General features: G+C 39.3%; 1 protein-coding gene across 1 annotated transcript; it reads right to left on the bottom strand.

The window, feature by feature from the left end:
- Positions 1–6,095: 6,095 nt before the first annotated feature.
- Positions 6,096–26,722, bottom strand: LOC311501404 (tropomyosin alpha-1 chain-like). Its single transcript, XM_084563201.1, has 10 exons — positions 26,493–26,722; positions 25,198–25,323; positions 23,131–23,264; positions 13,743–13,860; positions 13,304–13,374; positions 12,530–12,605; positions 11,760–11,822; positions 11,166–11,235; positions 6,987–7,065; positions 6,096–6,561 (listed from the first exon to the last, which is right to left on the bottom strand). The coding sequence occupies exons 1-10, from the start codon at positions 26,604–26,606 to the stop codon at positions 6,558–6,560; spliced, it is 855 nt and encodes a 284-aa protein (XP_084419327.1). The 5' UTR covers positions 26,607–26,722; the 3' UTR covers positions 6,096–6,557.
- Positions 26,723–27,808: the final 1,086 nt, after the last annotated feature.

The raw sequence follows: 27,808 nt of genomic DNA, 5'->3' as shown, positions 1-27,808 counted from the left end.
GAACAGCACCTCGACCGGAACACCTCCAAAAGAGAAAATGGTCAAAAAAAAAACACCAACACCAATACAACAAACCCTGGAGAAAATACAGCAACCAAGTCAATGCACCAAACATCTCCATATCTAGCCAACAAATATCAACCAAATAAAGACATACTAAATAAAAGTAAATATGCAAAAAGAAAGGGCTGACCTGACAAGTGAGGGAGTGAGTACAGCTCCCTCACAAGTGGTGAAACAAGAAGTCACCTCATATTTCCACCAATCTTTCAAAAATTCACGTCAAACTTTTTGTCGGTGTATAAATTTGTTTATATTTTATAAGTTCATTGGTACAGATTTCATTTAAGATTTAATTAACTGCACTTTATCAGAGAATGTGTTCATTGTAAAGCATTTCAAGCTTTAAGTATGACTAATTGCTTTCTTGATCATCCCTTTACTAAAAACACCAGCACAAAATAAAATATACCAATGCAGCCTATTGCCACGGCCCTCCAAGATATTTACGGTTTCTCATGTGGCCCCTTGGGAAAAATAATTGCCCACCCCCAGTATACACAGTCAGTGTCGTTCAGTTTTCAATTTTATTGTATCAATGACCTGTTTGCATTAAAATCACTACATGCTGTAAAATCACTACTGCTGTAATTATTTTACTGTAGGCTACTTAAGGGGTCAGGTTAATGATTACTATATTATTAGGTTCCATAACAACATAAAATGCAATTTTTTTTTTGCATTTTTCATCAAGGTACATGAAACTTGTGTTGCCGGCTGGCTGGCTGGCTCACCACGCCGTGCATGAAGTCTGTCAATGACTCCCGGCCTGTAAAATTGACCTGTATAGACTGCTTAAGGTTCTATAATGGGGAGCTAACCTATTCCACAACCACCACTACTTGACTGAAATATCTGTTGAAGCGCACCAGGACAAGACGCTGAAAGCGTCCATCATCAAGACGGTTGCATTTTGGGGTGAGCACAAGACTCCCGAGACTGAAAAGTCTTTCTACTGGTGCGCTGGATGGTGTTGGTGCATTATAATGAAGTGTGATTTTTTTATTCTTTGAAACAGATGGAGGCTTTCCATCACAGGGGCAGAATTCAAGTAAGATGTTACCTCTGTTTCAGCCGACATTGGTGCATCAGCCGAGACACTGGCCTGTTCATCAAAGGAGAAAAAGTCCTCCTCAGCAGCAGGCTGAGCGGCATCGGGCATCAGGGCTGCAGGCTCCTCTGTTGTTAGGAGGAAAGTGACGTGGTCTCTTCTGGTTTCCTCTTTTACCCAGCGCAGCTTAAACTTGGGCAGTGAGACGGAAGCCAGCAGTGCAGCCTTGGAATCAATTGTTGCAGCAAATCGAGTTGTGATTGCTCCCACAATAAGCTGAGGCAACCCAGTAGTTATTGGCGATAGACGATTTGTCATTGCTAAGGTTTTGGCCATCAGAACCTCTAGTGCTGGTTGAAGCATCCCATAAAAACAAGTGTCCTCACCCTGTAGGACAGAGGTGTCAAACTGATCCGTGAAAGGGCCACTGTGGCTGCAGGTTTTCATTTCATTCCAACCATGCAGCACCCATGCAGTGGGTGTGGCTGGCAAGTTTTTGTTCCAATCAAGCAAGAGGACACCTGAAGTGACTGTGTGAAGGCAGTTCAGTTGATTGATTAAGCCAAGTCAGGTGTGCTTCTGCATGGTTAGAATGAAAACCTGCAGCCACAGTGGCCCTTTCACGGATCAGTTTGACACATGTGCTGTAGGATGTCTAGTGCGACTGTGAAGGGCTTCATGACCCCCCCCCCCCATTAAAATTTTTTTGTATGTTTTATCTGGATACGCATTGACGTTATGTTGCTGTTCTGATGGCTATTTATAATTATAGCCTATAGCCCAGTGACAATGAACCTGTTGAGGCAACGATAGCTTACCTTGTCACTGCTAGTCTGGACGGGGATCTTCCTGACAAGCTTTCTAAAAGCTGGAGACTCCACTGTTGACAGTGGCTGCATGTCTTCAACCACATACTCTGCCACAAGTCTCCTTACTTCTTGAGGTTCAAGTGGCATCACGGAATGGGAGAATGCTAACTTTAACTGCTTTGTTTTGCCTCTGCTCTCGTCCTCAGTTTGATTTCTTTTCACTGTTCAACTTAATGTTAGTGTGGCACCGCTCTAAATGTTGCAATAGATTACTCGTGCTATTTTGCGGGTTAATGAAGCTAATGAAGTACACTGTCTGGCCAAAAAAAATAATTCGCCACCAAAAAAAAAAGGAAAAAGGTTGTTGGACCGCCTTTAACTTTGATTATAACACTCATTTGCTGTGGCATTGTTGTGATAAGCTTCTGCTGTGCAATGTCACAAGATTTATTAAATTTTTTCTTTTCTTTGTTTTTTTTTTTTAATTTTAAGTTTTCACCAAGATCTTGTATTGATGATGAGAGAGTCTGACCACTGTGCAAAGCCTTCTCCAGCACATCCCACAGATTCTCAATGGGGTTAAGGTCTGGACTCTGTGGTGGCCAATCCATGTGTGAAAATGATGTCTTATGCTCCCTGAACCACTCTTTCACAATTTGCCCCATGAATCCTGGCATTGTCATCTTGGAATAACCCCATGCCATCAGGGAAGAAAAAAATCCATTGATGGAATAACCTGGTCATTCAGTATATTCAGGTAGTCAGCTGACCTCATTCTTTGGGCAACATAATGTTGCTGAACCTAGACCTCATCAACTGCACCAACCCCAGATCATAGCACTGCCCCCACAAGCTTGTACAGTAGGCACTAGGCATGATGGGTGCATCACTTCACCTGCCTCTCTTCTTACCCTGATGCCCCCATCACTCTGGAACAGGGTAAATCTGGACTCATCAGACCAAATGACCTTTTTCCATTGCTCCAGTGTCCAATCTTTATGCTCCCTAGCAAATTGAAGCCTTTTTTTCCAGTTAGCCTCACTGATTAGCAGTGTTGGGCACGTTACTTTAAAAAAATAAATAAATAAATATTATAGTTATTAGTTACTTCTCCCAAAAAGTAACTGAGATAGTAACTGAATTACTCCACTATAAAAGTAATTAGTTACCAGGGAAAGTAACTATTGCGTAAAAAATATATATGTTTAAATACATTTAAGAATTAGATTGTTTTTCTGAGCGTATGTACACTTCATGTGTACGTCCTTGCCTTTTACCTCAATGAGGTTAAAGTAGTGCCTATACTTCCACCTTGAAAACGGCAACTTTACCTCTGAATGCTCTGAACTGCTGCAGGCTATCTCTGATTGCTTGTGTGATACTGCTATACGCGCGTTTGTGTGTAAACAACAACTGCCCAACTGAACACTGCCCTGTCGCTGATTGGCTTACCATGAAATCTTACCCTACCTTAGCCAACCATCATCACTTATGCAGCTTTTTTTTTGGCCAGGCAGTGTATTTACCCGCCCTCTACCAGCCAATCATTCTCTCGTCCCTGTGCTTTAAAATCACGTGATTATGTCGCTTCATCTGCAGGCTATTCAATGCGCAACACTCCTCCTCCCTATCTCCACCTCACCATGGTCATCCTAGGCATCTTCATCGGAGGTGTCCCTGTTCATTTGTAAAGTACGGAAATACCATTATTAAACACGTTATATAAATGCTATTGAATTAAGAAGAAAGCAACTACATTTGTCTATTAATGTAGGAGCAATGCTTTATAAATAATGAATTAAGTATTTACCAATGCTTTACTAATATTTCATAGTGTTATCATCACAGTTATTATCACAGTTATTATAAAGTGTTACCAAAGCTCATTTTCATTCTCTTTGTCTTGGCTATGACGGGGTGGAGGCTCTTCCCAGAAAGTGGCCACTCTGATGCGATGCTACCAGAGTGCATGAACTAGATGGTAGCGTCGTAGAAGTTCTTTAGCAGCGCTGCAGAAATTGTGAATGTTCTGTGGGGTTATAGGTGCTGCCTTACCTATTTTACCATTTGGCAACCAGAGACAGAAGATGTGCTCTCCGGTTCACTTGTAACAACTCACTCTCCTGGGAATGCTCAGTCCTCTGCATCTCTGCCCTGAAGTCTAAAACCACCTCTTTAGTTTTGGGGACCTTCCATTGTCTCTGCACCATGAAGACAACATCTCCACCTCCTCCCAATAGGCTGAAAAGTTGTTGTCAGATAATAGCCATACTACCACTGTAACATCTGCATATTTAAAATGTTTTGGTGCAATGTCTGAATGTACAGTCTTATAGAGGGAGTAGAGCAGGGGACTCAGAACACAGCCTTGGGGGGTTCCTTGTGCCTTGCAAGTGATAATTATGGAGGTGTGTTGGCCAATTTTCACTCCCAATTTTCCAACCTTAACAAGTTGTGTGTATATAAGTTCTATGTATATATACACATAGTTAATATCTTTGGATTTTGAATCATGTTTTCTGTTTAGCTAATTCATTTGAAGTTACAGGAAAATTGGCAAAGATGGTTCAACAAGGTTCTGGGAAAGCATCTTAACCACAGTTATGTCCATCTTTTATTGACTAGACTTGTTCAAGGATTCATAGCCGGTTTGACTGCCCTTTAAGCATAATCTCTTAGTTGGGTTTCTCCTAAAGGCCTATCCAAATTCATACTTCTGCAAAATTGGGTATCCATCCATATGAAAAAAATAAATAAATAACAAAAATACACCCTGATGCAAGCCCCCTGTCTCTGGAAAACTAAATAGCAGAGGTTTGGACTTGAGTCAAATAACTTGGACACTAGTCGCACTCAAGTCATTGATTTGATGACTTTAACCTCATCTTGACAAAATGTAAAGGTTTGCAACTTAACATGGTGTTTAATACCAATGACTTGTGACTTCACTTGGACTTGAGCCTTATGACTAGAAAATACTTGATCCTTTACAAGTTAGTTGTACATAGAACATTAAGTAGAGCTTGAGAAATTAATGCTCAGCTAACTTTAGCTTATCAGCCAATGTGCTTATGTTCACGAAACTGCATAGATGCTCTCTGTGTGCCATCCAAATGATATGTTACTTCTAAAAGCAGATGAAAGAGTAGATCTTGCTGTCCATTATCAACATATCACAACCTCAGTGACCCAGACACACAAGCCCGCACAGGTGTATATATAAGATATATCATTATGAACACACTGTCTCTGAACTTCAAGTTGACAAAGCATCAATATGCAATCTGTCCAAATATTTAAGCAGTGATAACCTTAATATGAACTTAAAATTGCTAATTGCTATTGCTAATATGAGGAGCAGTGTCATTTTAAATGCAGTTTATGGATGACTATAAGGGACTTACTGACATCAGTTTTATATGCTTACCTTAGATTTGAGGAATACCAGACAAACAAAAGCATCACAAATGAACCACAATAGCCTTCAATGTCATCACCACATCGTGCACAAATTACTGACAAAGTTGGACTTTTGCAAATGCGATGGATAATAGGGGCCTGAAATAGCAGAAAATACACAAACCTGTTTATGGATATGTTGATGATGTTATGTTTCTTTTTCTCTCTCTCTCACACACACACAATATGCAATGAGACAAGGACAAGACAGGACAGAAATTTAGCTTTGTGGTAATTTGCCTAGTGCGAGAAGTAGAGAAGTAAAAATGGAGCATAATTAATCTAATTTAAAATGAATCCGTTTACTAAACTAGTAATCACATTTTACTTTTAAGTGGTTCAACATTTCTGCATAAACACCCCATATTCTTTTTAAACATCCGCTTTTAAAACATGTGGATATAATTGCAACAGGACTCCCCCGGGCAGAATCTACATAACAGTCACCAAAAAAAGTAAAACACTTTGGATAAAATATTTTTCCTTTGTAGGTCTTTACTAGATTGGAAATTCCTAGTAGGCTAATATTTATTGAGAAAAGCTTGGTTTGATTTAATGTAATCAGCAGAAAACAGTTTTTGAGAAAATGTTGATGATTTTCTGAAGACAGGCAGTTTTCAGGAAGCACAAGAGTCATTAGGTATTAATGCCAGCATATTCATCCCCATCTGAGGTCTCTTTGGAAGTAGCAATAAAAAAATTGTACACCACCACTACCATTTATAATTACGAGGGAAGATGAAATTCCTGAAGTATCAGTATAGAACTGAGTTATGTATTTGAGTTATTTAGTTATATATTGAGAATTTTCTTGTAACTATAACAAAACGAAACTCTCAACAAATCACCCGCTCCACTTTGCATTTGCTTTTCATTAATACAAACACACACCAAATCCCCATGTCACAATCAACTGGTCAGTCTTGAGGTCCTAAGTGAATACTACAAGCCTCTTGTAGGGACTGGGTAATGTATTAGCTATACTAATTGCAAAAAAACAAAACAGTAAAACTTTAAATAACAAACACGGGTATGGACACAAATGCACTGACTCAAGCATTTTCTTCCAGCTCTTGTTTATCAGTGGTACGGCACAGAATTGACACAGAAGTTCAAAGACGAGTGAAGACTCAATGTTCAGCAGTAAAGGTCACATGACAGCTTGTGCTTCTGAATGTTTAACTGCAATCAAAACAAACAAGAGACAGTGTTGAAGGAACATATGTCTTAAGTGACCCTTTGCAACAATGCTACAAATGGGTATTTATCAAATTTTCTAGGAAGAAATCAAGGTTGTCATAACTAAGCAGAGAATTCTTTATATCAACGGACCAGGGAGCATTTTCATAACGATGGTGATTTACAAGTAATGCTTACGCACATAGCAAATGGTGGCAGAATATAGTTTTACAGAAAACAATTATTTGTTTAAATGACTGCATAAAAAAATTTGCAAACAAATTTGTGAGTACTGTAAGTCTTTTACATCCTCATGTATCACAGATATGCCCTTTTAAGTTAGCAAAATGACTTTTACATAAAGTAATGTTAGACTAAAAATTGTAATGAACATGATTCTCACAGTAATTACACATATTCCTACTTACATAGAGGTCATGTCATTGAGAGCGTGGTCCAGTTCCTCACTGATGGCTTTGTACTTGAGTTTTTGTGCATAAAGCTCATCTATATATATACACACACACACACACACAGCACAGGGAAGGTGTGTGTTGCAAAAGAAAACACATTTAATACAGAGAGGTTGAAATTAGAACTGTGGAATTGCAGTTCTGTTTGAAAATAAAAATAATGTAAAATAAAATATATATAAATGCATGTTGGGAAGGCTTTGGGAGAGGTAATATCAGAGCTGTCAATTAATTTCTGTTACCTTAATTGAATTATATTAAAAAAATGTTGAGATAGTGCCTAATCATGACATATCTCATGACATAACATAGACATTTTCCCTAATAAATTATTGGTTACAGTGGGGAAGAAAAACTGCCTTACTCATTTATGTCACAGTGTAATTTTACCACTTGGCACCAATAGTACAAGTTAAACTAAGACAATGCCAGAGAAATTGGAAATTGAGAAATTGAGATTAAGCGCAAGTTTTTCTTATCATCCGTTTTAGTTGTTGGTCATAAGGTACAGCTGTGTTTTGGTCTTATACTTGTGGAGCTGTTCCACAATAACTTTCAGAACAAACAACTATGCCTAACTACCACTAGCGCTATGTGTTCTCTTACCTTTTTCAGTTTTTTGAATATTGGTGATGGACTGTTCTCGTCAATGATTCCTACAGTTTATTTCTGTCACGCTTGTATAGAGTGAACTGAAAATTCTACTCTGCTGGCAGAACCTGTTGTGAGAACCTCAGGTTATAACACATGTGTTGTTGTTAAGTGTCCCTGAATAGCTCTAGGAAGTTTCTGAATGCACCACTCTCTCCCTGCATGGTATACTGTACGTTTGGTACATTGATCAGGCACAACATTATGACCACCTTTGTTGGTCCTTTACAGTTTAGGCATGGATTTCACTAGACCTGTGCTCTGGTATCTGGCATCTCTGGTATCTTCTTTAAATCAAGATTCAACAAAAGATGAGTTATTCAAAATAACCTAATACTGATCGATACAAATTTATTGGTAGAACAGAAGAATAGAAAAATAAATATTTTAAATATCAGATCTCTCTCGTCTGAATCTCTTTTAGTGAATGATTTGATAATTGATCATCATATTTATCTATTTAGTCTGACTGAAACGTGGCTGCAGGATGATGAATATGTCAGTTTAAATGAGTCTACCCCACCCAGTCATAGTAATGATCACATTCCTCAAAGGACAGGCAGAGGAGGAGGAGTGGCAGCAATCTTCCACTCTAATTTATCTATTAATCATAGGTGTATAACCCACCTGCTCCTTATTCTGAATTTTTAAATGAATTATCTCAGTTTATATGTGATTTAGTACTTAGAACAGACAATGTCATTATAGTAGGTGACTTTAACATCCATGTTGATGAAGATGTAGATCTTCATTTACGTCATTATTAGATTCAGTTGGCTTTTCTCAGAATGTAAGCAGATCAACTCATTGTTTTAATCACACCTTAGATCTTGTCCTAACGCTAAGCATAGAAACTGAAGGTTCGACAGCATTTATTCATAACCTTCTTTGGTCTGACCATTTCCTCAAAGTTACAATGATGGATTACAGAGAAGTAAAGAAATTTCATTACAGCAGATGCTTATCTGATGATGCAGAAACTAGATATAAAGAGTTAATTTCTTTCGATTTAACTCAGTGAAGGTCACTGTATTCAATCAAGCAGGTGAGGCTAGCTCCTTGGTATAATTCACACTTGCGCAGTTTAAAGCAGGCAGTCTGAAAGCTGGAAGGAACAGCATTACATTAATTCTGAAGAAGCTCACATAGCCTGGAAAGATAGTTTAACAACTTATAAAACAAGCTCTGTGTAATATTAGAACAGCATATTATTCATCATTAATAGAAGAAAACAAGAACAACCTCAGATTTCTTTTCAGCACTGTAGCCAGGCTGACAAAGAGCCACAGCTCTGTTGAGCCATCTATTCCTTTAGCCCTCAGTAGTAATGACTTCATGAGCTTTGTTACTAAAACATTGCAGACATTAGAAATAAATTCAAGTCATCCTTCCGACTTTCTGACCACTGCAGACCGGGAACACACCACAAGAGCTGCTTTTTTCAAGATATTCTGAACTTTAAGGACAAATTGTTCACTTACTGCCTTTGACAGGTGCCGTAATGAAGAGATAATTAGTGTTATTCACTGCACATGTTAGTGGTCATAATGTTATGCCTGAACAGTGTATGTTTCTTATTGTTTATTTCTCCCATGTTTGGGAAATTTCTTTGTCACAGTAGTGCAGAATTTGATACATAGTGAGATTAACATTCCAGTCAATTGCTGTAATCAAACTTGGTTACTTGTACTTCCAGTATCAGTAACAGTAACATTAATACAATCACGACCATTTATTGCCTCGGTAAATCTGATAATTTTACCACCAAAATTCCCTGAACTAGCACTTCACTTTATATAGCCATAATTAGTATTTGATTTTGTTGTGATTTTTATCATTCTTCTTCACCTTTGTTTTTTTCTTTTTCCCTAAAAGTGTCTGCTCAGGACTAAAAGGCAAAGGCCAAAAGCATCAAACTTGGTAGAAGTCCTGGCATGTCACTTTGCCAAGGTGTCAATACACATGCCTACAGCTAGGTGGTGCTATAATAACCCTATTCATGTTTTAGCTCATATCTCGAGAACCGTGTGCCTTAGAAACAAATTTTTTTCTCCCTTTAATGTACTCCTTTTAATGGACTAAGCCATGCTAATTTCTGTCTGCCATTTTGAAAAAAATTGCACCTCAAAGCAAAATCAACTCCTAGCCCATTCATCCAATTCTAACCAAACTTGGCATGTATCATCTATGGACAAAGATAATGAAAAGTTCTCGAAAGACAATTAGCAGGGTTATTGATTAGAAAGTTAATGGCTAATTAATTTTTATAGCGTGCCACAACTCCAAAGCTAATATTTTGTGAAGTATATACCCAAACTTAATCAAACTTCAGATCATTGGTAATAATATGATTCTGTATAAGCACCCCTACTTTTGTGACCCTTGGTCTCTAGGGGGCGCTACACAAGCAACATTTCAATATCTCAAAACTGCAATAGCTAACTTCATGAAATTTGCCATACACAATCTGTAAAATATTGTGTAGACGCCCATCAAGTTGCGTGACATTATATCAACAGGGGGCACTACAGGTGACACAGAAACATTTCATATGACTTCAAGGCAGTATTCACCCAATCCTTATGAAACTTAGCAACCATCATTGTAATATGCTTGCGTACAATCATGCCAAGTTTCGTGAAATTCGGGGCTGTAGGGGGCGCTACAACGACTACATGTTTATATCTCACAAACCACCACAGTAAACTGCTTGTAATTTGACAATAATAATCTGTGGATGACTCCTTACAAGCCCACCAAATTTCGTGCAATACGGTCTATAGAGGGCGCTACTGGTGACTTATGCCTCCGCATCTCGCTTGGGGACGACTTCGCCACGGCATGGACCCCTTTATGATCGCTTGCGATCATCTCTTAAACTTGCGATTGCTTGTTTTTAAGACGGCCTCACCAACCACTTATCAATGTGATTTACTTGAATTACAAGAAATATTTACTTTTGCAGAAGCAAGAATTGTGTATGCTTTCAGAATAAAGCTGTTGCTGCAATTATTTGGTTTGTTTCAGTTGCTAAATGTGGCGATGGCATGTTCCATAGCTCATTCCAGCTCATAAAAATTTGAGGGAGAAGATGGCCAATAATTAAATAGATAGGTAGTTATGCCTTTGTTATTCACACCTTTAAAGAGCAGAACGATGGTGGCAAGATGTTTCAGTACTTCACTTTATAACCCAAAAAAGTCTATCATAACCTCTTAGTTTGCACAAATCCCACACAATATGACACACAGACGAATAAAAAAAAAGTAAAAAAAATAATATTTTTTAGAACTGTGGATTATCATTATCATTACTTCATGTGATTAAACATCACCGAACATTGGTTGGTATTTAAATTTGATTTAAACATGGTAAAATTTATAGGTTTGTACTGGTGCTTCTTTTTTCTAGACAGTTTGTGATTTTAAAGTGTTTAATGGGGGTATTTAGGAGCATTGTGAAAAAGTGTAATGAGCGCCTCACCTTCCAGATCATCAATAGTCTTCTCCAGCTTGGCCACAGATCTCTCAGCAAATTCAGCTCGGGTTTCAGCCTGAGATAAAATAAAAACACCTTGTGTTTGGACAACATGTGAGGTGAACAATTTGTGACAGAATTTGCAGCATGACAACCTCTCAAAACTTATTCCTGAAAACGTCTAAGGTATAGCTTGGATTTGAATCCAAAAATATATCAACAGAGGGATTACATTAATTCATTCATTCATCTTCTGTAACCGCTCGTTCCTGTGAAGGGTTGCGGGGGGGCTGGAGCCTATCCCAGCTGTCATCGGGCGAGAGGCGGGGTACACCATGGACAGGTTGCCAGTCTATTGCAGGGCTAACACAGTGAGACAGACAATCATTCACACTCACATGCACACCTATGGCCAATTTAGAATCACCAATTAACCTAATGAGCATGTCTTTGGATGGTGGCAGGAAGCCGGAGTACCTGGAGAGAACCCACGCGGAACCCGGGACCTTCTTGCTGTGAAACATCAGTGCTAACCACCTCGACACTGTGCCGCCCTAGAGGGATTACAGTTTCTAAAAAAATACTTAAATAAAGTCTTACCTCTTTCAACTTATCAGTCAGGATCTTGATTTCTTCTTCATACTTGTCCTCCTTTTGAGAGTACTGTGATAAGAAACAATATTATTTAGAGGCAGTTCTATGATGTAATCACTGGTCCTTAAGTGGGGTGTCACATTGGTACACTGGTTGGCAAGAAGGTTCTAGGTTCAAACATAATGGCTTGGGCCTTCAGCAAATATTTCCCTATGCCTGCATAGGTTTGTTGACATAAAAAACTAGTTATAAAACAGTGGCAAGTAAAGGGTTTGTCCAACATCTTGGGCAATGTCTCCAAGCACCCTGGGAAAATCCCAGGATCCTGAAGATACATGGGTATAACGAATGGATGGGTCCCCTTCTGCAGATAATATAATCAAAGTGTATTTTGTTCTCTTTCAAAGTAAATAGTAAATGGTCTGCACTCAAGCACCTTTTTATTTTAGCAGTTTTCAAATGTTTATCATACACCATTTGGCACACAACCACACACCAATGACTGCAGAGCTGCCACACAAAGTGCTTGCCTACCATCAAGATTACCTTTGGGTTCAGTGTCTTGCAAGGACACATTGGCATGTGGATGTCCTAGGGACTGAACCTCTAACCCCATTGACAACATTCTCTACCACAGCCACTCAGAGTCACTCAACATTTTTTACTTTGTAAAGCAGCATAGGATGCGCATTTTTAATAGTTTTCATTTTAATTTGTCAACCAAAATTAAAAGCATACTGCATCATCTTGGTCTGAGTACATTGTCCTTGTCCTACCTTCTCTGCCTGTGCCTCCAGAGATTTGAGATTATTGGTGACGTTCTTCAGTTCCTCTTCAAGCTCAGCACATTTACTTGTTTAGTTTGAAATCAGTGAAAGGAGAGAAATAGAGAGAAGTAAGGCTATCAAATTACTGCTTACTTTACACTGCTTACTTATGAGCACAAATTATAAGTGGTTTTACCAAAACAAAAATAGTGAAAGCAGTTCTCCCAGTTTGAAATCATCCCATTAGGGACCTGCTTTTACGTTGTTACCAAAGTATTCCAGAAGTATTGGCATAAAAACATGAGCAATTATTAAAAGAAGTATTCATTATGCAAAATGGGACCAAGAACTAGGGAGCAGTTTTTAAGTTTTAAGAGGAAAAGGTCAGATTAATGAAAATTAAAAAATAAACTGGGACTAGGCAAGGAAATGGAGCCATGTTTACATCATCAAGAATTTCTAACGGTGTGGGAACCTTAATACAGATGTTCGGATTTGATTAATTCCTGTTTGAATGAGGGGAATATTACTTTTACCGTGTTTCAAAGAGCTGACATATGCAGTTGTTGCAATGCATGTGTCTTTGTTTGGCTGTTGAATACTATGATGCTCATTCACTGCTGTAATGAAAAGGCATAATCTGTTATAAACCCTGCCAGTTGCATCACTACACTATCTGACGTTGCTGGAAGCAGTGCTCCAGGAAAATGATAGCAGCTATCCTTAACAAAAACAAAACAAAGAAAACAATATAGGTGTTGGGGGCATGATATACACACTCACGCCTCAGCCAGCTCTGCCCTCTCCTCTGTACGCTCCAGCTCTCCTTCTACAATCACCAGTTTACGAGCTACCTGGATAAAAACATATATATATATATACATATATTAATATATATCAGTTTACACTTGTTTGGTATAAGTCATAGATTTGCATATTAATAATAATACATCCAGTCAACAGTAACATTTTTTTGTCGACTATAGTTAATTTGATTAGTCAGTGTTACTTAACGTTCATCTATTGGTCAATGGGAAGCTATTACATTTCAAACGCTAACTCTATGGTTTTAAAATTGTCTGTACTGCTGACCATTCAAATTCTGCGGCAGGACAGAAGTTCTCTGATGCAGTTTCTTCAGAAACATAAGCTGCATAAGAGCATCTCAGTCAACATCGGTATAAAATTGCATATTCCAATAGACAACAACAAAAAATTTAACCTCTTCATACTTCCGGTCAGCCTCCTCTGCAATGTGTTTAGCCTCCTTCAGCTGAATCTCCTGGAGCTCCATCTTTTCTTCATCCTTTAGAGCCCTGTTCTCGATCACCTTCATACCTCTGTGCAGACAAATCATTAAATCATTTCTTGCCCCGTACAAATGCTCAATTATTAAGAATTATCTTAAATAATTTAATAATAGTGATAATAATAATTTAAGGTGGGGGAGAGGAGGATGTTGGCTAAACTGTCCAACATCAGGAACAACCCCTCTCATCCCCTGTATGAGACAGTTGGGACTTTGGGAAGCTCTTTCAGCCAACTGCTGCACCCACAGTGCAAGAAGGAACGCTTCCGGAGGTCTTTTGCCCCCTCAGCAGTCAGACTCTTCAACATCAGCATTTCCTAACTCTTGGAGTTTGTTGTTGTCTTTATTCATGATATTCATGAATGTCAACATATATATATATTTATCCTCCTTTAACACTTTAACTCCTCAATCCAAATTGGTTGTTTTAACTCAGACCAGACACTGTGAATCTCTCTGATGCAATATGTAAATATTTTTTGTACATAACATATTTGTCTGCCGTATGCTATTCTTATTCTATTCTATTTTTTTTGTATCTTCTGCATCTTGCACTGTTGTTTCCTGCCGCTGTAACACCCTAATTTCCCCACGGGGATGAATAAAGTCTTATCTTATCTTATCTTATCTTATAATTAGGGGTCCATGTAAACAAAGTTGCAGGAATCCCTATTGATTTTGTTGCGATTTTTTTATTCTTCTTCTTTGCCTTCGCCATAATTTTCTGTGTACCTACAAATGTCTGGCCAGGACAAACGAAAGGGCGAAAGGCATCAAACCTGGTAACTTGGTAGAAGTCCTGCCATTCCACTTTGCCAAGGTGAAAATACACATTCCTACAGCTATAATAAGTCAATTTACGTTTTGGCTCATATCTCGAGAACCTTGTGCCCTAGAAACAACTAGCTAACAACTAGCTAACTTAATGAAATTCGGCATACGCAATCTGTAACATATTGTGTAGACGCCCATCAAGTTGCATGACATTACATCTACAGGGGGCGCTACAGGTGACACAGACACATTTCATATGACAAGGCCTATAACTTTTGAAGTGGTCACCCAATCCTTATGAAACCATCATTATAATATGCTTGCGTACAGTCATGCTGACTTTCGGCAAATTCGGGCGGTAGGGGGCACTACAACAGCTACATGTTTATGTCTCACAAACCACCACAGGTGCTTGAAATTTGACAATAATGATCTGTGGATGACTCCTTACAAGCCCAACAAGTTTCGTGCAATACGGTCTATAAACGGCGCTACTGGTGACTCATGCCTCTGTGTCCTGCTCAGGGACAACTTTGTTATGGCATGGACCCCTTTATGATCGCTTGCGATCATCTAGTTTTGTTTGGTTTGCTGTCACTGAAGAAAATCCTGCTTCACAGAGATAGGACGTTGGAAATGAAAGTACAGTCTTCAGTGTTTTTGCAGCAATGTCAGGATAGTCTACCTTCACTTTAATGAAGAAAGATGAAAGATGCCACTGTCATTTGCAACCTTAAGCGGTTGATTTTCATCCAGCATGAACAAGTTCACTTAAGACAACGTGTACATAATAGGTTGCGGATCCATTCCTTCCCTGTCCATGGGTCTTTTTCTTTTTTTTTCAATTGGGAAATAATGCTCAAACTCAAAAACAAAGATAGGTGATCTTGTTCCAGCTGGGAGAATGAAGGCCCAAATTCAGTCTCACTCCAAATCCATTATAATATTTGAAACAGGTTATATATCCCTTCATTCACTCACTGTTCCCACAGTTTGTGTTTGGCTTTAAATACAGTCACTTTATCTGGCAACTTGAACTTTAATTCCTTGAAGTGACAGACTGACTTCATTTGAGCAGGTTGAACCAGAAAGAAAGCTGTCCCATAATATCAGCAGCTCCATCCGTGCATACACGAGCACAAAAGGACCAGTTTAGTTTTCCTGATGTGTAATTATTCAAAGACTTGAATAGTGGTTAGCCACTTAGTATGATGCTCTCAGTGCAGTTACATTTGTTAATGTTTTCCCCTTCAGTAATTTCTGTCCTATTTTCTTTCCAAAAACTCCAGTGGCTTGTCTTTTGATGTAGAGCCCCTTTCTCTCTATGTGGCAAAGCTGTTGTGAAGACTGCATGGCCTTGCTGGGTATCCGGTCACCATATGTTACAAAGAGTTTCAAAATAAAACAAAAAACAATAAAATAATGTGTGATGTTTGTTTTGCTTTCTGTGTAGCCCGATATCAAAAAATGCATTTCTTGTCACCTTGTGACCTTAAATCAGTGAGCCTCTACTGCAGTAAAAAGCTGACAGGACAGAATCTTGAACAGCTGAACTGAGATGTCATAAGGTTTAGTCGTAAGGGAGATTTGTACAGGGATCTCCAGCTGCCTATGTTGCAAACATCTCATTTAAAGAGATGGTGCACTCAGATAAAGCTGACTGTGCGTCACCTGAGGCAGTCCCGCCAGAATCGCCAGAAACTTGAGATGCATCACCTGGTTGCGCTCTCTAACTTCTCTTTCCCTTAAAAAAGGGGAAAGGGACCGCTTTAGAGGTTTACTGGATATGGCCAGATGGGAGGAAACTGAGGGGTAGACCCAGAATTGTCTGGAGGGATTACATATCTCAACTGATCTGGGAACGCCTTGGGATTGAAACTGGGATCCCCATCTGGAGCCAGACCTGGCAGAGGACCTTTCCGGGCAAGATTCTGGTTTTTAGCGTCTGGATATAGTTGGGCTCTATAGTTGTAATCTTTACTTTTCTGGAGTTGTCCAGGGTGAGTGGCGTCGGGTAGGTGTGGGGATACTCCCTGATGAACGAGAGGTTTGCATCCATGTGATTACAAATCAGTGGAGGGAAGGCTCTGACTGTTGTCAGTGTGGATATGCACCGAACAGCTGTTCAGAGTATATGGCCTTCTTGGAGGCCCTGGGGGGAGTCCTGGAAGGGGCTACATCTGTGGACTCCGTAGTTTTTCTGGGAGATTGCAACGCTCATGTGGATGATGATGGAACTTGCCTTCGAGGACCTCCCAAGCGGCAAGGCACCAGGGGTGGACGAGATTTGCCCTGAGATGCTGAGGGCTCTGGATATTGTTGGGCTGTCTTGCTTATTCATTTTTGCTTGGGGGTCTGGCAAAGTACCTGTGGAGTGGCAGACCAGGGTGGCGGTACCCATCTTTAAAAAGGGGGATGGGAGGGTGTGCTCCAACTATTGGGTTATCACAATGCCCAGCCTCCCTGGGAAAGTTTACTCCCAGATACTGGAAAGGAGAGTCTGACCAGTAGTCAAACTTAGAATTCAGGAGAAGGACTGCAGATTCCAGGAGAAGGACTGCAGATTCCATCCTGGTTGTGGAACAATGGACCAGCTCTTTACCACAGAGAATCATGGGACTCCCTTTGGAGTTTTATCAGGCATGGCCAGCCGGAAGGAGACCCAGGGGTAGACCCAGAACTTGCTGGAGGGATTATATAACCCATCTGGCCTGGGAACACCTCAGGACCCTTAGAAAGTTGCCACCATGACCCAGTCTCGGATAAGCAGATGTAAATTGAAACAAGATGATGAGTCAATTTTACTAAACAGAGGTGTAATAGGAGTGAAATTTTCAAATAGAAAATGGAGTAGGCAGCAGAGGAGAAGAGCTCCGCCAAATAAATCAATACTTAAAAAGTTTGAACCTCCAATTACCGCAAACAGGGCACAACCTAAACATTAACTACTTAGCAACAAACCCCTGACATGAGGAAGGGCTCACACAGAGGAAAACCACAAGCGACACAAACACAGAAATCTCCATTCACGCGAAGCAGTGCAATTGAGGATACACCTGAGACCACACCTGAGACCACACCCGAGACAATGTTGTCTCTGCGGATGCTTCGAGAGGAACTGCAGTTATCCAGAGAAGTGGTACTGGCTCAGATAAAAACTGAGATCGCGGCATCATTTAAAGAAATCAAGACAGACATATCTTCTCTCCGCGAAGAAACAGCCAACATACATATGGGACGAGCTAGTCGGCGAGTTAGCACGACTCAGCTTGGCACACGCAGAGGCAGCTAATAAACGAGAAGAGATGGGAAATATACTCAGCAATACGATGGAGAGAGTAAATGCGCTGGAACAGACACAAGAATCTCTCAACAAGGAATGTAAGAAACGACACGACAAATGTCAGGATTTAGAAACCTGAAGCAAGAGGCAAAATCTACGGCTGGTCGGTATTAAAGAAGGAGCCGTGGGAGCTAACATGATCAAGTTCCTGACGGATTTTTTCACCACAGTGCTTGGGACCGAGAACATCAGTTCCCTGATGACGATTGACCGTGCGCATCGCACATTAGCCCCGAAGCCAACCAGAGAAGAGAGACCCCGGGCCATTCTCATCCGACTGCATTATTTTACAGATAGACAGAGGATACTGGATCTCGGCAAAGCAAAGGGACAACTGACGTATGGAGGGGACCAGGTGTTAATCTGTTTTCAGATATGAGTCCGGAGGTCAGCAGACAGCGCGTCGCTTTCAACCCGGTGAAAAGGAAGCTCCGAGAGGCCAACGTTACCTACAGCCTACTCATCATCTTGTCTTAATCAATGTCAACGGAATAAGACATTCCTTTGATTCCCCAAAAGCTGCCGAAGATTACTACAACCAAAAGATTGCTAAAGTGGACTGACATCCCCCACACACACGCAAGTAATGGTTGGGATTCGCTTTGATCTTGATCTTTGAGAAGCAAATATGAGGTATTTCATGTTTATTTAATCAGTGATTCATTTTTGTTGCTACTGCAATTTACTCGTGTTTTAAGTTAAATACAGTTAGAGACCGAATGTTGGAGGTTCAAAATGTATGTATATCAGAAAGGAGCTTAGAGACCAAGTCTATTTTTCTTTTAATCTTTTCTTTACTTTCCCCTCCTCTTCTGAGGTGTATTAAATGGCAAAGTGCCTTTGGATGTGGACAATCTTTTCCCCCAATACTTGTTTGGGAAGCGGTGGGGGGTGGGGTGGGTGGATGTGAGGTTTGAAAGGTTAAGAGAGGTTACCCTATTAAAAGTTGTTATGTATACACGTCTTTTTTGTACATGGTGTGAGGCCTCAAGGTCTCGCTGTTCGCAGATGATTTGTTATTACATGTATCTGACCCTTCTAGATCAGTCCCTGTAATAATCTCTATCCTTAGCAAATTTAGACAAATCTCAGGGTATAAACTCAATGTTAACAAAAGCATATTATTCCCAATTAAGACGGTTAATGACCAACAACTTTTTGAGAACTAGCCCTTTAAAGTTTCAACCCAGTTTACATATTTAGGAATCAACGTTATCAAAACATTCACAGATCTTTATAAGGAGCATTTTCAGAAATTACTAGACAAGACAACAGAAGACTTGGAAAGATGGCCCTATATCCCCATATCCTTAAGTGGCTGAATTAACATAATCAAGATGACCATGCTTCCTAAGTTTCTTTTTTATACCAGTGTATTCCCATTTGTATCAAAAAAGACTTCTTTCATAACATAGATAAAATTGTCTCAGAATGTATTTGGAATAACAAAAAAAAAACTATATTAAGGAAAACTTTGTTAGAAAGACCAAAATCAGTAGGAGGAATGGGACTACCAAATTGTAAACTTTATTACTGGGCAAGCAACACTAAGATGATGGCCTATACTGGCCACAAAAAAAAAAAAAAAAAACTCGGATATGGGTGAATTTAGTAAAGACCTGTTGTTATCCCTCTTCCCTTCCAGCAAGGCCATTTTCAACTCTTCTCACTGTATGCCCTGAATCAGTAGCTAACCCAGTTATCTCCCATACACTCAAGATTTGGTGTCAGGTGCGAAAATTTTATGGATGGCAGTCCAGTTCACTTCAAAGCCCTCTTGTCGAAAATCACTCTTTTGCACCTTCATTCCACAATACAATGTTTAATGATTGGGTGGAGAAAGGAATTCATAACTTTTTAGATATACTTATAGATAAAGTATTCCCAGCATTTGAAGGTGTGCAGGAAAAATACAATATACCAAGGTCACAATTCTACAAATATTTACAGGTACGGAGCTTTGTAAAACAGCATAATCCATCATATCCGAATTCCCCTAACCAATCTTCAATAGAATCAATACTTAAGCAGGATCCTTGTAAGAAAGGAGGTATATCCAATATATATGAAATACTATCTAATCCGAGAGGTACAGCTACTATGGATCATCTGAAATCAGCCTGACAGGAAGACCTAGACAAGGAGATTACAGAGGAGCAATGGCAGACAGCCCTAACACAAATTCATAAATCTTCAGTATGTGCATGATAGGGATGTATCGTCAAAAACATTCCCCACGGTAAAAATATGTCATCCCGCGATAAAAACGATAAATTCCCATAGATGACGTGTATATGTGCGCGACACACTCGCAGCCCAACACATATGGAATATTGACAAACTGACAATGGCGGAAGGCGGAGCAGATACGCCCATAGACATATATAAGGCGTGTTCGACTTCATGCAGATCTGTGCAGATCTGACTTGACGTGATGCATGCTGGGTTGTTCATGCTCATAGACCTCGAATATGATTGGTTAAAATGAACTTGTTCAACCCAGCATGCATCACGTCAAGTCAGATCTGCACAGATCTGCATGAAGTCGAACACGCCTATACATAGACGCCGCATCGACTGTGGAGGGACGTGCCTAAAGCGCCGCCATCTTGGTACAGGGCTACCAGAGGCAGCGGAGCATGAATTTACGAAGGAAAGAGGTACTCCTCAATCTCAAAGTAGAATTATTCGCTGAATTTTGGACCGATTTCCAAACGTATTGATTTGTTAAAAACGTCACACATGTAGCCATGATAAAAAATATGGTTTTACAAATTCTATTTAATGTTATCAGCAGACTAGCTTCTGACAGAAGATTGTAAAGAAAAGATGCCGGACTTCTACTGAGCGATTTATGATCACTTTTATTGTGTAGAAACACCATTCCTCCATAGATGTAATGCACTGTAGGAGTGAGTGGCCCTGTTCCAAGATGGCCCCCCTGTAGGCACACCGCTCCAGTGGGCAGCAGCGCTCAATGAGGTGTCTATGTATATGTCTATGGATACGCTGGACAGCGAGGAGCTCGTTCCTAAACGAGGCTCCACCTCCATTATCTGGTTTGGTTTTAACCCCTTAATGCCTGAATTGATTTTTCAATTATATAAAGAAATGAAATATTTGTATTTTTGCTTACCACTCCGGCTGGTCCTATGAGAAACTAGAGCAAACCGACATTGGAGTAATGCGTTATTTCAGCTGCAGTATGAACGGAAACAGTGCGTCGCGAATTCGCGACACTAGGCATGAAGGGGTTAAAAAGTCTGATGCGGAGCAGCAAATTACAACATGCAAGGTTTGCTAACAAATACTGCATAAAAAGGACAGTAACACCACTAATTTGTTCCACCACCTCAAACACAAGCACAAACCAGAATATGAAGATAGCCAGAAAATGCGCAGTGATGCAGAAGCAGGGTCGACTTCATCCAAAGAGTCCGGTAAAAAAACAACTCAGATAAAACTTGCCGATGCATTATAGTCAAAAAGATTAGGCTGAATTGGTGTTTATTTATCGTCATTTTTATCATTACCATGATAAATACCAGAAATTATAGGGATAAAATTTTTAGTCCATAATGCCCATACCTAGTGCATGGTGTGATGGTTCTGGTTTTGTTTCACCTGTGTTCCGTTTTGAGTTTCGTTCATGTTTCTTGTCTTCCTGTTTCCTGTTTTATTTTGTTAAGTTTCTGATTTCCTGTTGTATTACTCCCCGTGTTTCCCTATTTTTTGATCAGGTAATTGATTTCCTCCTTGTCTTCTGATTTGTGTCACCTGTGTCTCGTCAACCCTCTGTTCCTCGTGTGTGCATATATAGCCCTGCCTTCCCCTTTGTTCCTGGTTGCGTCATACTACTGTTTTTTTTACTGCTTTCCTCGGTTTCCCTGTGTCTTTTGTTGTTACTTTTTTTTTTTTTTTTTTTTTTGGACGGTTTGATTCTTTGTCTTTGGAGTTCCTGCTTTTTCAGCAGCGCTTTCCTTTTGTTTAATTAAACTCAGTTCTTTGCTCACTCCTGCCTCGTCATGCTTCGTCCTGCACTTGGGTCCTACATCCCCTGGATAAAACCGTAACACATGGCCTCCTGCAGTTCAAGATAGTACATCGTTTACATTGGACCAAACAAAAACTACATAAAATACCCCTCATGTGACCGATGCGTACTTGAACCTGCATCAGTTGGCCATATGTTCTGGAGTTGTCCAAGGATATCGAACTACTGGAACAATATTTTTCAGACTTTGTCAAAGATTTTACAAAGACCAATAAATGCAGACCCTCTTGTGCCAACTCTAGGAATTATTGACTCGACTATAGTTAAAAACTGTGCTGAGCATAATATGATGTCTTTTGTCAACCTACTGGCACGTAGATTAATATTACTCAACTGGAAACAAAACAGCTCCAGCCCACGCAAATTCTATGGCAGATGTTATGAAACACTTGGAGCTAGAAAAAATAAAATCCTCATTGAAAAAACGGGAAGGAAAATTCTACAGGATCTGGCAACCATTTATAGGTCATTTTAACTGTAATGCACAGTCGGCTGGCAAGATTTAGAAGGGCGCTCCGGCCCTCAAGTTGGGAATGAGGACCTAGAGCATCCAAGTTGGTTAATTCAATTATTTTCAATTTTAATTAATTTAATTGTTTTTAATCTGTTGTTTTATTATATTTTGGGTTGTTTGGATGTGACCATGATTATTTGGAAGGATGCACAGCGAATGAAACTGAACACAATACAGGTCAAAAAGAGACATTGGAACATGTACTAAGACCTTCCCTTTTTTATTTTTATTTATTATTTTTAATAAATAAATGTATTTTTAAATTTTCAATTATTTTTTATGTATATATACGTATCAACAGTTTCTTTCAAATTATTATTATTTATTATTTATTTTCTTTTTCTTGACCTGTCCCCTTGTCTTGTGTGTTAGTAAGAGTGTAAGTATGTGTGGTTTTTGTATGACTGTATTGTTCAAAATGTTAGAAAATTAATAAAGAGAGTTCAAAAAAAAAGAAAAAACACAGAGAAATTCCTTTTGTGCCTATTAGCCTGATGTTATCTGACTAACAGTAATAATGGGATAAAGTAATAACATTTCCTTTATGTCTCACAACACTGAACATAGCCTACATGAACAAAGGGATAAAAATCACAAAATCACAGCAAGGAGTCACCTCTCGCTTTCATCAGCAGCCTTCTCAGCCTCCTCTAGTTTCTGCAGTGCTGTTGCCAGTCTCTCCTGAGCTCGGTCCAACTCCTCCTCCACCAGCTGGATGCGTCTGTTCAGGGAAGCCACTTCTGCTTCAGCCTGAGCACAGACAAATATGGTGTAGACCAATTCAAACAAACAATTTTTATAATTAAGTTAGCCTTACCCGGATTTTCCTAAACGTAATTTTAATCCATGTTTATTCTGAAAGAAAAGGTTTTAAAGAGGCATGTGCACCATAGCTGATTGAAAGCTGTCTATTTTCAGAGACTAGATATTAACCTTGCACCATGGTACATTGTAACCTTGTTTCTGCTGTGCTGTGTCATAAAAATATCTGCAATGCGCCTCTGACATGTGCTCAGCATCCCATTCTGAGTCAGCCTGTCCACATGTTGCCCACTTGTTTGAATGGTTTCAACACTACAGAAAATTTGCCCAATACGCCATTCTTTTGAGAGGAACCAGTTATGATCAGTGCATCGGTGAAAGGATGCCCCTTTTCATATGGAGAGATTGTTGTGCAATCATCAAGATCTTTTAGTGTTTCCCAATTTATTACTTTTAGACAGGTACTGTTTCATGTGGAAGGTAATAATCAAACTGAATTATGTTATTGTCATTTTACAAGACTACTACCAGGCAAATACTAATACTATTAGTAATTATTAAAAAATTGGCCCTGAAAATTTTCTATGGTTGTTCACAGTTAGTTATTTGTGGAGACTTTTGTGTACAGACAATTAAATGATGTCCCTTTTACGACTGCTGGTGGAGTCGGCAAAGGATTTTTGAAGAACCAAACTGTAGAACCAATAACAAATCAAACCCCAGTTAGCTTCACCAAGATCAGCAAATCCTGGATTAGCCAGATCAACAGAAAACCAGGCACTGGGGAAGTGTGTGTTGTATACTTAATTCCAGGTGTGGAGACACGAGAGCAGTTGGAGAACCTCAACCTATCAATTCTAATGTAATGATTAATATATACAGGTAGTGTTCTAATAAATTCAAATTATATAATTAGTTAATAATAATGTGTGTTCTTAATTGTGAAATTGAAAGGTGGGTGTTGAGAGTTTGAAGCTTGCTGGAAAAGCCCTACACTATACTGCCATACTACTTTACTGGCATTTGTTTGATGACAGCTGTAGTTTCTATATTGAGACTATTACATGCTGTGAGTATTTTCTGTTATGTGCCAGTCAGTGGGCCATTCTGGGCAGTGATCTAGCTGCCAATCTCTAAGATTGAGCTATGAACACCATAATGTCTGCACTCAGGTTTATTTTTATTTTAGATATATTATGACCTGGATTACTGCGAACCTTCATAGAAAGTTATTGAAGGTGTTCTTTGGTGGTCTATACAAAATAATTATTATTTTTTTTTTATTTGTGGCGGTAATACTTAGTATTGGCTCGAATACCTAACAGAATTAAGTATTCTTATTCAGTATTGTAATTAACTTAGTTGTTCAATAGAAGTAGCAGGACTAAATTTAACTAAGTGCTATCTGCCAAATTAAAGGTTGGCAGATACTGAGGCCTGGGAGGAATGAGTGATGCACCTAAAATGGACTTGAACCATTGTTCACAGTCAAGGTTGAGCAGCTGACGTTATAGCCAAAATAGGGCTCTGAATCCCCCAACAGCTGTGAGGGGTCCATGCAGGGCAGGATAAGAATGGAAAAAAAAAAAAAGAAAACAACAACACAATCCAATAGGCTTGGTTTACACTGACCGCATAATTACTTTTTTCACAGCCTTATCTCAGAGCTTACTCTGTCTAACAGTATGAGAAGGTACAAAAATTTGATATTTAGTTTGTTTATTGTGTGTGATGCTTACTTTCTCTGTGCATAGGAAGAAAGAATACTGCATCTCCCAAAGAGTCAAATCTCCTCAAACACACTAATTTGACCTATCTTGTGGTACAGAGGAGTATATAAGATTTTCTGAAATGACTGGTCTGATAGAGTCTAAATGCACTAATCACAATATAATTGCACTTTTGGAATCGCATTACTCACATCAGCTGCCTTCTTGTCAGCAACCTCAAGCTTTTCCTGAGCATCCTTCAGGGCCTCAGAGTATTTATCAAGCTCGTCCTCAGTCCCTTTTAGCTTCTTTTGCATTTGTAGAAGTTCATCTTCATGCTAATTTGCAGGAGATCAAACACAGAGTTAGTGACACCACAGTATCCTGTTCAAAATGTACCCATTACAGAATTTATTTACTTGATTAATACAATAAAACTACAGTAAAACTATCATAACTTTTATTTAGTTTTACAAACAATATTTACATGGTTTTTGTTTGCTGTAATCATCCTCCCTCTTCATTTTAAACATTGGGAGATCTCATTCTGACATATTTCAAATGGAGGCATAAGATAACAAAATCCACAGTCATGGTACTGTACCAAGGGGGTTGCACTGAGTCCAATTCCCTGAATTACCCAGATGGCTTAAATCTCATGTTAATGTCAGAGAAACTTTATTTTCACTCAGAAAGACCCTCTGGAGTTGGTTTCCATTCAATTAGCCAGTGTGCCCAGAAGAACTACTCATGTGTGCAAATCAGTATTACTGTATCCATTGAACACAAAATCTGTGACAACTCTACAAGTGAAACTAACATCACTGACTACGCTATAACAGATTTTGCTACTTTGGACAGGGGGGATAGTACAGGTATGTCTTTGCCAACAGATCACTTCTTAAAACAGTGCAAATCTGTTATACCATGCACCACCATCATAGTAGAAAAAGTGTTTTTTGAGGTAGTCAGAATTCATAAATTCATAGCAGGTGAACTGACATGTAGCGCTATCCAATTCAACTACTGTTGACGAATAGTGACAGACAAAGAAATAATCTGTCATAAATCAAGGAACAGAGGCTACTGGCTGGGATTCCCACATTAAATCACAAGTATAACTCTGAATGTCTGATAGTTACGCACCTTGAATGTTCATATCAGTCAGGTCAGACGTGGGCAAAGATAAGCATTGGATCTCAGTCTTATACTTCTACAGAAATTACATCTGCCTGAATGATTATTACTGTAAAAAGTTGTTCATTCATTTTATTTCTAGAAGATGACAAAAAATATTATTATGCTGTGTCTCATCTTGAGACGCTCGAAAAAAACTTTTGAAGTAAGAGCAATCTAATTGCTAACCTTATGAAAGGCAAATGATTAGATCCCATTCAACAGGAGTTCTGAATCATAATGTCTCATCTGTTTAATGAGACTACTGTTGGATGAAGCATGGTTTTCTGTGTTTTTGGCATGTGATGATGAACCTGTGATCGTAACCTACCTGTTTGCTTCTGTCTTCAGCTGCTTTTTTGTCTGCCTCAGCTTGCTCAGCCTGGTCCAGTGCATTCTCCTTGTCCAATTTCAGCATAAGCATTTTCTTTTTGATTGCCTCCATTTTGGCTGAGGTTTAATGAGTTTTTGCGGCTGAGAAGGCAATTGAGTCTGGGAAACTTGATAGAGACTCAAACCTCTGACGAAGATGGATGCAGCCTATTTATATAGCAGACAAGCAGACACTCCCACCTCTAAGCCCTTCAGCTTACTCACACAGACCCATCTTCCTATACATCTTCCACTGCTAGCCTGTACTAGCAAGATTTACATTTACATATATATTTTTCAATATTTTGAGAGAAACATACCTCAGAATATCTACAGTATGATCTACTATAATTCTAGCCTTCGTGTCATGTTGGTTCTAAAATTAAGAACAATACTGTCAGTCCATGCCGCTGTTTTTTGTTTGTTTGTTTGTTTGTTTATTTGTTTTTCAAGGTTAATGTTAAGACCTTTTGTTCATATGGGTAATGCTTTACAAATGTTTATACAGATCTGGCACTTAATTTACACTACCAGTCAAAGGTTTGACACACCCTCTCGTTTAATGTTTTTTCTTTATTTTCATGATTATTTACATTGTAGATTCTCACTGAAGGCATCAAAAAAAAAAGTGTGAAATAACTCTAAATATGATTCATATTTTAGATTGTTCAAAATACCCACCCTTTGCTTTGATTACTGCTTTTCACACTCTTGGCATTCTCTCAATGAGCTTCATGAGGTAGTTACCTAAAATGGTTTTCCAACAGTCTTGAAGGAGTTCCCAGAGATGCTGAGCACTTGTTGGCCCTTTTGCCTTCACTCTGCAGTCCATCTCATCCCAAACCATCTCGATTGGGTTTACGTCAGGTGACTGTGGCGGCCAGGTCATCTGACGCAGCACTCCATCACTCTCCTTGTTGGTCAAATAGTCGTTACACAGCCTGGAGGTGTGTTTGGGTCATTGTCCTGTTGAAAAATAAATGATGGTCCAACAAAACGCAGACCGGATGGGATAGCATATTGCTGCAGGATGCTGTGGTAGCCATGCTTGTTCAGTCTATGCTTCACTGTTGGAATCATGCATGTAGAGACCATCCGTTCACCTTTTCTGCATTGCACAAAGACACGGCGGTTGGAACCAAAGATCTCAAATTTGGACTCATCAGACCAATGAGTCTGATGAGTCTCTTGGCCCAAGCAAATCTCTTCTGCGTGTTGCTTTTCCTTAGTAGTGGTTTTCTAGCAGCTATTTGACCATAAAGACTTGATTGGCGC

Source organism: Chelon labrosus (assembly GCF_963514085.1).
Source record: "Chelon labrosus genome assembly, chromosome: 16".
Taxonomy (NCBI): Eukaryota; Metazoa; Chordata; class Actinopteri; order Mugiliformes; family Mugilidae; genus Chelon; species Chelon labrosus.
The sequence above is the reverse complement of the archived record's forward strand: the minus strand, read 5'-3'. Positions and strand labels throughout refer to the sequence as shown.

Coding starts and splice junctions, on each gene's coding strand:
- LOC311501404 (XM_084563201.1), bottom strand. CDS start 26,606: ATGGAGGCAATCAAAAAGAAAATGCTTATGCTGAAATTGGACAAGGAG. Junction 25,324..26,492: donor CTGAAGACAGAAGCAAACAG/GTAGGTTACGAT, acceptor CCTGCAAATTAG/CATGAAGATGAACTTCTACA. Junction 11,823..12,529: donor TGGAGGCACAGGCAGAGAAG/GTAGGACAAGGA, acceptor TTCTTATCACAG/TACTCTCAAAAGGAGGACAA.